At 40.9% G+C, this 14918-nt stretch overlaps 1 protein-coding gene across 1 annotated transcript; it reads left to right on the plus strand.

Annotated features, from left to right (window-relative positions):
• The first annotated feature begins 362 nt into the window (after nucleotides 1-362).
• Nucleotides 363-14198, plus strand: commd2 (COMM domain containing 2). Its single transcript, XM_047587836.1, has 6 exons — nucleotides 363-490; nucleotides 5770-5847; nucleotides 7358-7440; nucleotides 7812-7886; nucleotides 7988-8086; nucleotides 12646-14198. The coding sequence occupies exons 1-6, from the start codon at nucleotides 424-426 to the stop codon at nucleotides 12850-12852; spliced, it is 609 nt and encodes a 202-aa protein (XP_047443792.1). The 5' UTR covers nucleotides 363-423; the 3' UTR covers nucleotides 12853-14198.
• Nucleotides 14199-14918: the final 720 nt, after the last annotated feature.

Consider the following 14918-nt stretch of genomic DNA (forward strand, 5'->3'; position numbering starts at 1 on the left):
TTGGTAATTATGTAAGTGTAATGCATGATTCCTATTGCTTTATCGTAAATATAAACTTTGTATAGAAATAAAACAATTAACACATCCTTAACAGAGGACCTTAACATTTTGAAACTTGTCGAAATGAAATCACACAAATGAAGTTCCTAATGGAAAAATTAAGTTCTTTGAATTGATTTGAATTGTTCGTTAATGTGTAACGATACATTACCTTAAGTTAATAGAAAATATTAAATACAACTGCTAAAAGAAATTTGGCCATAGAAAATGTGTTCAGATGCGTAGGCTGCTGACTGTATCTAGCCGTTGAGAAGCTGATTATCTCCAGAAGATGGCAGCAGTGCAATAGAAATGATAGAAGCTTCAAAACACCAATGAAGAAATAAAGCTTTTCCGGTTGGATGTGTGTGTTGGCTGGTAGAGATGTTGTTAGTTTTGTCTGAAGAGCATAAAGAACATCTCGCCTTCCTGCCGAAGGTTGACGCCACAGGTAGGTTTCTTCTAATCACATATCAGCTTCGATTTTGTCCGGAGCTGAATCGGCTCCATCTCCTTTATTGTTAACTCGTGACCCTTGACTGTGTGCACAAAATGTTGTTTCGATTAACTATACAAGCAAGTACGCGCTATTAGTAGAACATTCAATATTACCAATACAAAATGTAACAATAAATCACTCTTTTCTATTCGCCTTTTCTCATGAACTTTATGGACTGTGGGTACATTTTGTAAGTAAGACTTGGAAATGTTTAGGCTATATGTCTATGAAGGTTCTTAGTCATCCAGGTCATGGTACGTTAATCCAAAAGACGTTTAAAGAAAGGCAGTTGGACTCGTAGAGTTTCCTGAAGACGGTTCGCCACTCATCCGAGTAGCTTAAATTCTGAGAGACTGGTGGGAAGTTGAGGTTTAAATAGGAAAACTAATAAGCTGTAATAAGCAGAAACTGGTCCCACCAATTTCCATTAACGGCTGGACATTGCCTGTAGTTAAGACAGGGCTGGTCCTGGTCATTTCAGCACCTCAGGCCAAATCAGAGCCGTATATTAAAGAGAGTCTGGTCAACTATGGAACGGACCGTCTGAGCTATACCAGTATGCTGATTGGTTTGAGCTGGTCACGTGTTTCATGGGCATCATATTAGATACATCTAACTAATATTCACCTATAGAGAATAAAGAAAAACAGAATAGGATTAAAAATTACACAGCCACAGTGTTCAGCCTACGGCTGCAGCACAGGATCAGGAGAACACGGGGGAAACTCCACCGTTTCCCCAGGGAACAAAAATAGAGAAAGTTAGGGGAGCAGAAGGTTAAAAGGAAGAACTGCATGTCAACAGATGTCAACGGGATAAACAAACTCTGTGTTTTATTCAAATTCACAATCCGTTATGCCGTCTCTGGTACTTTCAGCCTCACTCCACAGAGATAGTTTTAATTACTTTGCAAATTATAATGGATGATTAAAAATATAGTTTTGATACTATTTATCCCAGGGAAGAAATTACCAACAACCTGGCGGTATTTAAATCAGCTCCGCCTTTACCGATGAACACAGTAATGGCTGATTTAATGGTTTCATTCGTCTAAACGGGTGATTAGTTCAATTGTATTTGAATTTTAGTTGAATTATAGCACATCCTTCAGTATTCTTAAGTGACGAGAGGAAGAAAAAATACGCAAATCAAACAAAAGTCAGGAAAAAGTAAAAACCTACCCCTAAATTACAGACATGTCGATTTGCACTCGATTAGTATTATCAGAGGACCTTTCTGTTACGAGAATTATGATAGGTAATTTTTACTTCACAAATCACGGACATGGACGATTCGCACGGGATTAAGATCACAGACGACCTCTGTGATTATTAGCAATTACCGGAGGTCCCCAGGTAAAACTAATCCCGTGCAGATAGGGCTAATGTCTCTCTTTGACATTGGTTAAGATTTTACAAAGGAAAATTTGAGTCATACCATCATTAATATGTACCTTGAGTTCAAAAACATCCAACACCACTTTATAAATGAATTAAGTTTGAAGCTAACCGAGCCTTATGCTTACGGTGGTCGAGAAAGCTCAACATACTGCAACTTGAGAAAACGCATGCAGATAGACTTACAACACCTGCAAAGTCAGAAATGCGATACAAACTCACAAAACGGAAATGTTTCGAGAGGATCCTTCAAAAGTAATGGATCAAAACCCTGATCCTCATGAGAAATGATATATGTCTGCTATGTACACTAACGGTCAAAAGTTTTAGAACACCACGCTACGGTACTCTCCGAATCTATGTAGACTGCCATATGGGATTTGTTTACTAAATGCGGCCACTGCATTGGTCTAAAACGATCACGTCGTCAGGGGCAATGCTAGGAATATGGCTAAAGCTTTGACAGAGAATGATCCGGCTAGTTATGGCTGCATGGCGCACACACTACAATTGTCTTCATGCTGTGCAGATCCAGTTGGGAATGAAACAAAATACGCTACAGCAAGATGTTTCCACACGCTTTAAGAGTACCTTTTTACATGTTGAAAAGCCTGCTGGAAAAAAAGCGGGCATTTGCAAGATATGAAGCTAAGTCTGCATTATTAGATGCTGTGAATAAGCACTTCGATCAAATTGAATGTGTTTAACATGGCCTCAGTTTGCTAACTTCGCCCTTTTATTCTGGAAGTCTGGCTGTAGGTGTGCGTTCACCTGTTTGTGTGTACATTAGGGTTGAACGGTATCCAAATTTTGATACCTTCATACTGTCTCCACATTTTACTGCGGTATACGGTATTACCAGTGTTGGGCACGTTACTTTTAAAAAGTAATTAGTTATAGTTACTAGATACTTTTCCCAAAAAAGTAACTGAGTTAGTAACTGAATCACACATTTTAAGTTGTGTTTAATGATTTGTATTTTTTCTTAGCAGGTTTCAGCCAGTTGCATAGAGTAGAATTGTATAGACACGTACTTACACAGAACTTTTAATATTTATTGCCCCTCAGACCCCAACTAGTAGACGTATAAGGCTTTCACATCCAAAGTTCCGGGTCAGACCTCAAGCTGTAAGAGCTGCGTGCCTGATTTTTCCTCCCTCATACGTCATCGTGTACATTGCAGAGAAAGTTGCATTTTGTTAATGACCCAAAGAATGGACCCGTCAAACCCCCGCTCTTTCTAAAGGCTGCTGATATTAGAGTAAATCACTGTGTCCTGCACAGAGCCCGATAACTGCCGCCAAATTCCTCCTTTTCTCGGATGCAGAGCGCTGCCATGATCGTTAAAGTGGGAGATCACAGTACAAGCTGTATATAAACACAGTTGCCGTTCACTTATGCGCTTACATTAATGATCGTGTAACAACACATTTGATTTGTTTGATTTAAAAAAAGGAACAAAAATCTCTGTCCTTCAGAGATCAGTCTTTATGGGAGTACATCAAAACGTGTTTTTGAGCTGAAGCTTCCACAATGATCCAGTCTGTCAGGCCGTCGAGTTAGAGTGTAACAGGCAGATATGAGTCAGAGAGAAAAACCCGGGTCGACCCGATCCAACCAGTAACGGCTCGCAACTTTTCCTCCACATTCAGCATCGCTGCCGCTTACTTCTGCTAGCTGGGTGTTATGTGGGTGTGATTTGTGTATAAAGTGAACACTGTGATTGGCTTATGTGAAAGCTTACTCCACCTTAGCCAATCGTCATCACCTGTGCGGTTGTTTCGCACCTCCCTCCTCTACTCGCCAAAAAACAGCTTCGCGGCTCCCGTGGCGGGGAACCAAGTAACGGAAACGGCGTTATAAAGATGGAAACAGTAATTAGTTACATTACCCCGTTACTGAAAAAAAGTAACAGCCGTTTATTTTAACGATGTTACTCCCTTCATTGGGTGTTACTGTGACTAATTAAAAATTACGAAGCACGCGTCAATTTACACAGACCACCTAGAATGGAAGGAAGCCAGACAGACAAAACAAACAAACAAAAAAGAGAATCCGGTGGATTTTCAAAATAAAGTACCCCATGCAAACTGCCGGTCGTAAAAACAGAAAAAAAGCGAAACTTAATAACTACGTAGCATATTTACACATGTAGAAACATGTTTAGAAGAACATGGGCCGGGAAAATGGGCAAGTCTGAGCAAGTAAACAAAGTCTGGCGGGCTAAACGCCCGCTTCTGAAACGCTCCCGGTAGGTTTTGAAGTTGCGTGCAGGACGGACCAAATGGACCGCGACGGTCACGCAACGCGGCGCAGACAGCAGCATCACCAAACAGCATCACCAACTGTTAGCTTGTGCCTACACCGTTCAGAAACTGAATACCAAACACTAATGATGAAACAATAACAACATAATGTGCACAATATTAACAACTTTTATTAGCAACAACTTAAGAAGTACAAATACAACAGTCAAACAATTAAATTAACATAACGATCCAGAACCGTTTTTTGCGCAGAATGCGCTGCACACACATCAATTAAATGAAATCACAGCCTGAGCAACTTTGGGTAACAAAAAAGAGCATCTTATAAAAAAGTGCAAATACAACAGTCAAACAATTCCATCCAGAACAGTTTTGCAGAATGTACCGAACACACACCGACATTGGACATAGAATCATTTATTTATTTTGAATTAATTATATCTTATATTTAATCCTTATCTCCTATATAAGTGCACTGCAATTTTTTTTAATGGCTGTAATGACGGTGTTGATACTGATACCGTTGCTTTTGAAAGACACCGGCGGTATACCTTATTACTGTATTACCGCCCAACCCTAGTGTACATCATTGTGGAGCTCTGTCCATCATAAAGAGAATGGAACAGAAGTGACAAAGAAAGAAAATTAAACAAAGTAAATTAGCTTAAATTAGATCAGTAACCTTATTATTTATTAAAAATATGCAGTCCAGATGTGTTCTATAGGAAAAGTGACCTGAAATTACTTCTGTTGTGATCTGGTGATATAAATGGGATTATGGAAATTGACAGTACACTGTTAATCCCTGTTAATCCTGTTCTACCGCTCTTGAATTGAATCCATTCTATCCTTTAGCCCAGTGTCTTGGTTCAGCAACCTATCTTTAAAAAATAAGGAGTCCGGAGTTGTTTTATTATTATACCATGGTCTGGGTAAACCCTTGATCCTTCTGATTGGCTGCGTGCTGTACATTAAAAAGTGATAATGGACGTTCCGGTCAAATTACCTGATGACAGTTCTAAATGATTGTGCTGGCTCCATTGGTAACCGTGGCAACAGAAACGCAAAACATACGTTATTTCACAGTTTATTTACCACAACGGCAATAGATGTTAAATAGTCTTCTCAAAAAAGAAAAAATATACAAGACTTGCCATTTTTAAATACAAATTCCAAGCTGTAATGTTAAACGTAAATTATTGTGTTGGGTTGGGGCGGTACAGTGGCTCGCGGTTAGCGCTGATGCCTCCCAGCTCGGGCCTTTCTGGGTGGAGTTTGCATGTTCTCCTTATGTCCGTGTGGGTTCTCTCCGGGTACTCCGGCTTCCTCCCACCTACAAATGGTTGTGTGTTAGCCGTGCGATAGGCTGGCGACCTGTACAGGGTGTACCCCTGTCCAGGGTGTACCCCTCTTGTCCAATGCCAGCAACCCCCGCGAACCTAGTGAAGGATTAAGTGGTATGAAAGATGAGATGAGATGTGTTGGGTTGTGACAATTTCATTTCTAGCTATCTTATGATGTAAATGGTTGGCTTTGGGGTTCTGAATTCATGTTTTTTTGTCCTCAGTGGTTGGAGAACTTGGTCGCATAGCGCTGCAGTTCTTAAAGAGAGGAACTACATCCAAGATCTATGACGGAGCAGCCAGTAAGACTCATCTTTCAGTACTTTTCAAACAAAGTGTGGGTACAGTGGCAATTTTGGTTTCAATGGGGCCATGCAGGAAAAATCTTAGAGTGCAATCCAGAAATACCATAATCAATACCCTCACAACTCCACCCAGAAAGGCCAGAGTCAGACTCAAACCCAGACCTTCTCGCTGTGAGGCCTCGGTGCTAACCACCATTGTGCCAATCTGACCACATACATTACCATATCAGTAGCACCAGCGAACGGCAGTGTTTAAGATCTCACGATATCGGATACTCATTATCGAAACAGTAATGTGGCAACAATAAAAAACACAATGATACAAAAATATATAAATCAATATACAAAGTCACCACACACAATATACCACAGTCATTTCACCTCCTAAGATAGATAAACAGCTCCATGAAGTTGTGCCCCCCACACAAAATTCCATCACAGTTCAAACAATATGTGAACTACATTATCAATTCCATTTAGATTAAGAATAGATCAGACTCACCAAGCGCCTTTTTACAAGGTCCTGGCTCCCGGTTAACCAAGTTTTCTGCTTAAGCCACCACACTTGAATTACTTAGTTTTGTCTTTTGATTAAATCCAGTCAATGTGCTCCCAAATGTTTTATCTCCAGCTTCTGTTAAAGAGATTAAGTCCTGAATCATACACTAGCTGGGTAGTCAACTTGATTCATCATGCAATGAATGAATGAAACATGAATTAGGTACCGGTATGTTAGTGGAGCTAGCAAGGCCCATGCTTCAAATCAGCCAATGAGAAGTGCTCTGGGGCCCTGAACTTCAGGACCCATTCCCCAACTGAAATGTGAGCTGTACACGCAGCAGTTCATCAGTCCTCAATACTCCAGACCAGGTCCATCTTGACTGTGCCCCACCAAGTGTAAACAGAGGCGCAGCATTACAAAAAGCAACGCAATTGCTATCATCAAATGAAAACTGTGGATAGTTCATTGGGGACAAAGTTTATTATTAACTTATGTGCTTATGTGCAACAACATTTTTGACGCAGGAAAACTTATAAAAGCATACAATCCTCCTCTGCACAGTAGCGTCCTCTGGTGGGGCTGGCCCCTAATGCAAAGACGCCACTGGTGCATAGTATCTGTCTATATTATTTAATTAAGGTCACAGGGATTTTCAAAATATATGCTCATCTGCTCAGAATTTATGTATTATACTTAAGCTTTGAAACACTGCAACAGTCTTACAGATGTTCTAAATATGTGATTATTAATATTATTAATAATAGCTAATATATATACACAAATACGTAATTATAATAATTTGGGTGACTCTGCTGTCATGCTAGGTACAGATAGGTTCATTATTAGTTACTAAAAACTAATAATCTGGCTGTAGCAGTTTGATCATGTGTTTGACTATGGCTAAATAATTCCTGGGGCCCTTGCAAATGTTATACAGCTTTGACACAAATTATACATAGTTACATACCACAAGAAGTAAGTTCATAATGCATTACTGTTTTTTAGGGAAGCTGAATGTTCCTGTGGAAATGGTACAGCATGGAGTTGAAGGACTTATGTTCCTGATGACAGAGAGCTCCAAACACATGGTGAATGACACACTATTCTCTACACTCTACAGTATTTGTCCTCTTTTTTATTTCTTTATTCTTTTCCTTTTTTTTGCATATTTGTCACACTTCATCAAGCAAATAATAATATTAGACAAAGATAATGAACGTTTACACAACATGCAGTTTTTGAAGAGACAAACTTCCTCCAGTGCAATATGAAAGACTGATTGCTAATTACCACAAAGGCCTGTTTGCAATTGTTGCTGCTCAGAGTGGTACAACCAGTTATTAGGTTTAGGGGGCAATTACTTTCACATAGGGCCATTTGTGTTTGGATAGCCTTTTGTCCTTTTGTCAAAGTGTGTGTGTGTGTGTGTGTGTGTGTGTGTGTGTGTGTGTGTGTGTAGATCTCTGAAGTGGATTTCATGGACTCAGTGTTGGTTTTGGGGTTTGGTGAAGATCTTAACCAGATCCTCTTACAGGTGAATTTTAATTGGTTTTATTTATCTGATGATATTATTTGAGCAGTACAAATTCACAAAGTGTCATGTGTTCCACTGTTCACTGCTCTGTTTTGTTAAAGCTCTACCTGCAGCATCACAATCAGATACGCAGCATTCTGAGACAGCTGCCCTCCAATCTGCCTGCCTACCACAAACTGGAATGGAGACTGGATGTACAGGTGTGTTTGTACATACTCAATGTGATTATATTTCCCTTATTGATCGCTCATGGGCAAATTCCTTCTCTGAGTTTGACCCATCTACGTTCACACAGTAGTGTAGCTATATAACAATTATGTTTGTTGTAACCAGTTATTTTCTGCATTGTATTGTACATGTACTGTATGAGTGTGTTGTAGGTTTGTTAGGCCAAGCACACTGACTTTAATATTTGGCACTGTAACAAACGTTTGTCTTTTTACAATGTCGTTTTTTTTTTTCTTTTCCCCACTCTATAAAGGTGAATTTTATTTATAATGCACAGGTAGCCAGTGCAGTGTGTAAAGGATGGGGGTTATGTGCTCATATTTACGGAGTCTCATTAGAATCCTAGTAGCACTATTTTGGGTGTATTGGAGCTTCTGGACTTGCCAGGAATCCCAGTGAAGAGACCCATTGCAGTACTCGAGGAGATAAAGGCATGGACAAGCTTTTGAGCATCCCGCAGGGTTAAAGTGGGGCGAAGCCTGGAAATATTGCGAAAATGGTGGAATGACATCTGGCACAGGTGCTTGATATGGCCATGGAAAGTCAAATGAGGATCAAACCGAACTCCCAGATTTGTGACTGAGAACATTACTAGAAAACTACTTTGTTTTAGCTAGCTTAGCTAAGCTAACGTTTGCACTCATAGCAGACCTTGTCGGTCCTTATAGATATATAGATGCTTTATAATTCCCAAACTTGGAAATTTCACAGTTGCAGCAGCAATGTACAGGCACTCAACACCATACATACTATTTAACAGGAAAACATAATCTACTATATACACTTTATTTACACAGACTGCAATGCTGTTCCCCCAGCAGACCACAGCAGAGAAAAGGGTGCTGGCCACAACAGACTGGTAGAAGATTTCCAGCATCTTATTTCATACATTGAAGGACCTAAGCTTCCTCACGAAGTAGAGTCTGACGCAGGCCTTCTTGTACACAGCTGTACTGTTGATCCTCCAGTTCAGTCTGTTGTCGATGGTCACTCCCAGGTAATTGTACTCCTCCACCACCTCCACGTCACTACCCAGGATGCTGAGGGTCTGTTCCCTTCCTCCTGAAGTCAATCACCATCTCTTTGGTCTTGTCCACATTAAGCAGCAGGTGATTACTCCAGCCCACCCCACAAATCTGTCCACCAGTCCTTTATACTCCTCCTTAATATTTGAGGAAAAATGCCTGTATGTGACATGACTCTGAGTTGTGCTGAAAGTCAGCGGTGTATAAGGTAAACAGGAACGGAGCAAGCACAGTCCTCTGTGGGGCTCCCACACCACTCACCACCACACCAGACAGGACACTTACCAGATGCACAAACTGTGGCCTGTCTGTCAGGTAGTCAGTCAGTGTGTTTATATGCATGTAGAAAAAAAATGAATTATTGCCCAAATCGGACTATAACAGGAGAACTTGAGTGTATGTAAACAGGTTACTCCGATTAAAATTGGATTTCTCATTATCCAATTGAGACACCCAGATAATGCGATTGGAATTTGATTTTCTCCGGCATGTATATGCAACCGCAGTTTCAGTCGGATAATGCGTGTGCACATGCTCCACAACCACTATGCTGGGGTGTGGCCCCGGAACAAAAACATCTAAGAAAGCCGGTCGCAGAAGAAGAAGAAGAAGCTAAATGGAGCCACTAGAAGAACTGTCTGAGGGATAGTGCGCAACTTATCTGCACCAGAAGTTGTGCGAAAATTACGTACGGGATTAAAAAATTTACTGTTATCCCTATGGTTGTTGTTTGAAATGCCGGTCTGCCGCATGAGCAACTCTCATTTATTATATGACATAATGGGCCAACCGGAAAGCGAGCCGTATTAATGTGGTATTAACATTATCACATATCGCCACCTAGTGTGGAGGAGGAGGAGGACATGTTCCCATCAGTTATTCGATTTTCTTCCACTACATGTAAACTGGGACAAGGACTATAGTCAGAAAGTCGAATTTTGAGCATAGCTCGATTAAGCTCTGCATGTACATGCACTGAGTGATCCAGGAGACAGTGGATGTACCAAAACCCATCAACCGCAGCTTCTCACCCAACAACAAAGGCTGGATGGCACTGGAGAAATAAAAGAAAGTGATCCTCACTGAGCCTCCACTTCTATCCAGGTGTGAGTGAGTGCCATCAGGACCTGCAGCCTTGCATTGGTTTAGTCTCTCCAGGTGTCTACTCACCTGGCCGGTCGTCACAGTCAAGCAAGGGGGCGGTGGGGGGAGTGTCCGGTGGAAGAACTGTGGTGAGCTGTGTATTGATGGTCTGATCCAAAGGGCTCACTGCAGGGGGTGGAGTAGGAGACTTGAGGTGTGGGATCATTGTAGGTAGTGGGGAGGTGTGGGGGGATGGGGTAGAGGAGACAGGGGTCCAAGAGCTAAACCCGTTGGAGAACGTGTTAAGCTCGTTCACACGCTCCAAGTTTCCCAGTCAGTGAACTCAAAGCAGTCCTGCAGGGCCTCCTGTGTGTATTTGTGTACATGCCCTACCTCCACACCGCTCCGCCCACTTTAAATCGCTATTTCCATTGCTAGAAGGTGGGCGGAACGAGGTCATGGGGATACTTGGAACGACAAGGGTTTCCAGCGGATCGCGGCTGAGATGACCAAACTTGGCTTTATCAGGACGGTAAAACAAATGAAGGAGAACCTTAAAAAAATTGAAGGCCGATTATCGAGCAGCCAAGGGACACAACAATAGGTGTGGTGCTGATCGAAATGTCCCGAAATGGTATGAGGAGATGGACGCGATATATGGCCACAGACCAGGGAGCGCCAGCAGGGAAGCTTGCCTTGAATCCATTACACCGTTGGTGTAGTCCTCCGCTAAGTTTTTTTATTTTTTTATTATTTATTATTTTATTACGTTCATTGTGTTCTGCTTGAAAGCTCATAACTGCATAACGGTTATTTTCTTTCATTCACTAGTTATTGGAACATAACTTTACTGTGTAGCCTGCTGTTGCTGGTAGCAACAAGTGTGGGTGTGGCTAAAGCCCACAAAACTGGGGGGAAGTGGAGTCACTCCCAAGCAATGGAAAAGGTAGTTAAAAAAGCTGGTGAGGTGTGGGCCGTTGTGGAGATAGGGCGTGTATGGAAACCCGGCTTTAGACACAGACTGTCTATGAACAAGAGGGACGTACTTTGGAGTGAGCAGGACAACCCAATCAGCATATTGGGTGAAGTCTGTCAGTGCGTTTTCATGCATAGCTTAATGGAGCTATTATTAGCTATTATTATTATAATTGAGCTATTGCAGGACGGCCGGCGGCCAACCACCTACCACCCACCCCACAGTCATCACCTGTTTTTTTCCACACTCCAGTACGCTAGGTGGCAGCAGTGCACCTTTAAGTTGGCCATGCTCGCCAATTAAGGAGAAGAAAAAGAAGTGGAGCAGTAGCAGCAGCAGCAGCAGTAGTAGTAGTCGCAGTCGCAGCAGTAAAGACGTTAAAGCATATTGACCAATGACCATAGAAACAATATGGATAACGCCGGTAAAAAACGGAAAGAAAAGGGTGTGGCTGAGAAGGTGAGGGGGTTAAAAAAAGCGACATTTAGAGAGTGAAGCCACTAAATGTCGCAAATTAACTGAAATATTCAGCAGCACAGCTGCCAGAGGGACTGCAGTGTGATGTTACCTTCATTTCTATGTGAGTATTCAAGTTAAACAAGAATACTATGCTCTTAACACAACATCTCGTCAACATCAGTGCTATTGCTATAATTTGGATGGTAAAGTATCATGAGCCACAATTAAAGTATTGTGACACTCATGCCAGGCGTTATTGATGTTATTGTTGAGTTTCCGTGCGCCGAATGCTTTGGGCCGGGCCTAGTCAAAGTCCGTCCCTGGATAAGATGCGCGCTATCCCTCAGACGGTTCTTTTACCATCTCTGTTTACCTTCTTCTTTTTCTGCGACCGGCTTTCTTGGACGTTTTTGTTCTGGGGTCACACAGCAGCATAGCGGTTGTGGAGCATGCGCATACACGCCTTATCCAATTTAAAAGTCAGGTTCAGTAAATGGTGATCACAATTATAAAGTATAAGATAAAATTTAACGCTGCAAGGTTCTACATGAACTGAAAACCAGTAAGACAACTTTTGTTATAGTGCCAAATATTGTTTTTGTTTTCAGTGTCAAATTCTTTTTTCAATGCTAATGATTAAAGTCAGTATTGTGGGCCTATATTAACAGCTATTCTGAGTTGTACTCTGTTAAAAGTGGCAACATGTGATTATTAAAACTCTCTTTTCAAAAAGTCTGACTTTTAAATAGTAACCATTGTTCTTCTTTAAACATTTAATGGCTCTATGCAAGATGCCTCCTTGACTAAATTGCTTTCACTGTCGGACCTTGTCAGTCTGTGTGGCATCACTAAATTGTGTCATTAAATAATGTCATAATCTTAAAGGTTTTGAATGTGGAGAAATTGTATGGTTTTGTTTCTATTTATAATCTGCTCATAATGGCTATGATTTTGGAGTGGTAGATTAATATTCCAATTCTCCTTTCAGTTGTCAAGTCGTTCATTCCGCCAAGAGGTCTTTCCCATGCTGACCATGAGTCTGCTCTTTAAAAGAAGCTGTGACAACTGCAGTGACTTCAGCAGGATTCTCCAGACAGATCCCAGTACCCTGCTGTACCTTATCTCCACATTAGAAGTTGCTCTGGCTTCCATGAAAACCAGTCATGCTCGCCGTATTTTACGCAATATCAAATAATCTTCCTAGATCATTGTCTGTGTGCCTCTTGTCTTTATTGGACCAGCTTAATTACTCAAAATAGTCAACACAAGTGCTCACTAAAAAAAATCTTGATGAGAATTTTGATGAGAGATGGTTGATGTATGATGTAATAGAAATAAAATGCAAAGTCAAAGTTGCAGGTAGTCACTTATTGTGCAGTAGTTATGTTTTGATTCATGATTGAACTTTTACATGCAACATTACAAGGGGATGAGACAGATTTGTCATTAAGAAAAAACTGCACAGGAAAAATAATAAACAAAACAAAAGTAGTTAAGTTCTTCCACACCAGATTCGCTCATCTATGTCTTTGTGGACCTTGCTTGTGCACTGGTGCCCACTAATTTTGAAACGGGAAGAGACCATCCCAAAATGGTTCCCACAAAGACAGTATGGAATTGTCCAAAATCTCTTGGTATGCTGGAGCATTCAGAGTTGCTTTTGCTGGAGCTCCTGAAAAAAAAATCCACACCATAATCTTGCCTCCATCAAAGTTCACACTTGGCCAAACGCAGTCAAACAAGCACCATTCTCCTGGCAACCACTAAACCCAGACTGGTCTATCAGATTGCCAGATGGAGAAATGTGATTCGTCACTACAGAAAATGCGTCTCCACTGCTCTAGAGTCAGTAGTGGTGTGCTTTGCACCACTGAATCTAACGCTTTGCACTTGATGATGTATGGCTTGGATGCAGCTGCTCGGCCATGGAAACCCATTCCATAAAGCTCTCTACGCATTGTTCTTGAGTTATTATGAAGGCCACATGAATTTCAGTAGTGACTGACCCTGCAGAAAGTTGGCAACAATGCGGGTGACCCCCATTTGTCATCTTGCACGGACTGCCACTTTTTGCCCAAGCTGCTGTCGTTCCCAGTCACTTCTACTTTGTTGTAACTTACAGTTGGCCTTGGAGTATTTGGTAGCAAGATTTGGTATTTGGTATATTGTACATTCAAAATTGTGAATGTACAAATAATTGCATGTAATTTAACCAATCAGAAATATGTTTCTAAGGGATGTTAGGGTAACTATCAAAACCGGTTTTAAGTTTTAAGCCTAATCTTACAGGCAGTGAGGTGTCTGCCTTCCACACACAAATTGGGAGCTAATTACCTCAGATTGCTTTTGGAAACTCAAGTTATATTTTTCCTGTATTTTTTCTCTTTGTTTTGTTTATGTTGTCACATATAATGAACAAATTCAAACACACAACAGCACAGATCATGAAATCCTGTTCATCACTAAAAAGTAAGAATCAACCCCTGGACTGTACTCTTGACCTGACTGAAGTGATCAATAAAAGTTGCCGAAACCTCCCGAGGGATTTGTTTTGCGTGAATTTGGTTTGTGTATGTGCACTCTGCTTCTAATTAAGTATTTCAGTTTTCATGGTAGCAGTGAGAAAAATTATTTTATAGGCCTTTCCACACTTTTTTTTCGAGTTACCACTGGCTGGACTGGCTGAAATGCTATGAATCTGCTTTAAGGCGGTCTTCCACTGCTCATCTGCAATCTCTTTCTCAACTCATTGTGCCAAGCAGATTTAATATGATCCATTGATTCTGTGCATCTCAGTTGAGTCAGATTATCATATTTTATGCATACTTTACCGTGCAGGTCTTGCAGAAATCGAATTTCCATCAATGACTGGTTCAGGGGGGTTTGTACCTGCAGGTAATTCTAAAATGTTGCAGTGAAAGTAAAAACAGACATTGTATTATTAAGTGAGCGTGTGCATGGTGTGAAAGAGGTGATGAGTTGAGACCTCTGAATGTGAACTGATTCTTTTCTGACTGTTTAACTACAATCTCCACAGGGTGTCCGGCCAGAACAGGTGAGGTGGTGATAATGTCGGTCAATGATGCACACACTCTTTATCATGCCACTCGTTTATTTGGAGACTTTTCATGTGAATATGGTTCTTTATGTGGATGTGAATCTTCATGTGGTTTCTGTATAGAGAATTACAAATACATAAATGGAATTAAATCATGTTCATAATTCCTAAACATAAAATATGGCATAAAACACAATATAATA

This window comes from Mugil cephalus, chromosome 6, assembly GCF_022458985.1.
Source record: "Mugil cephalus isolate CIBA_MC_2020 chromosome 6, CIBA_Mcephalus_1.1, whole genome shotgun sequence".
Lineage (NCBI taxonomy): Eukaryota > Metazoa > Chordata > Actinopteri > Mugiliformes > Mugilidae > Mugil > Mugil cephalus.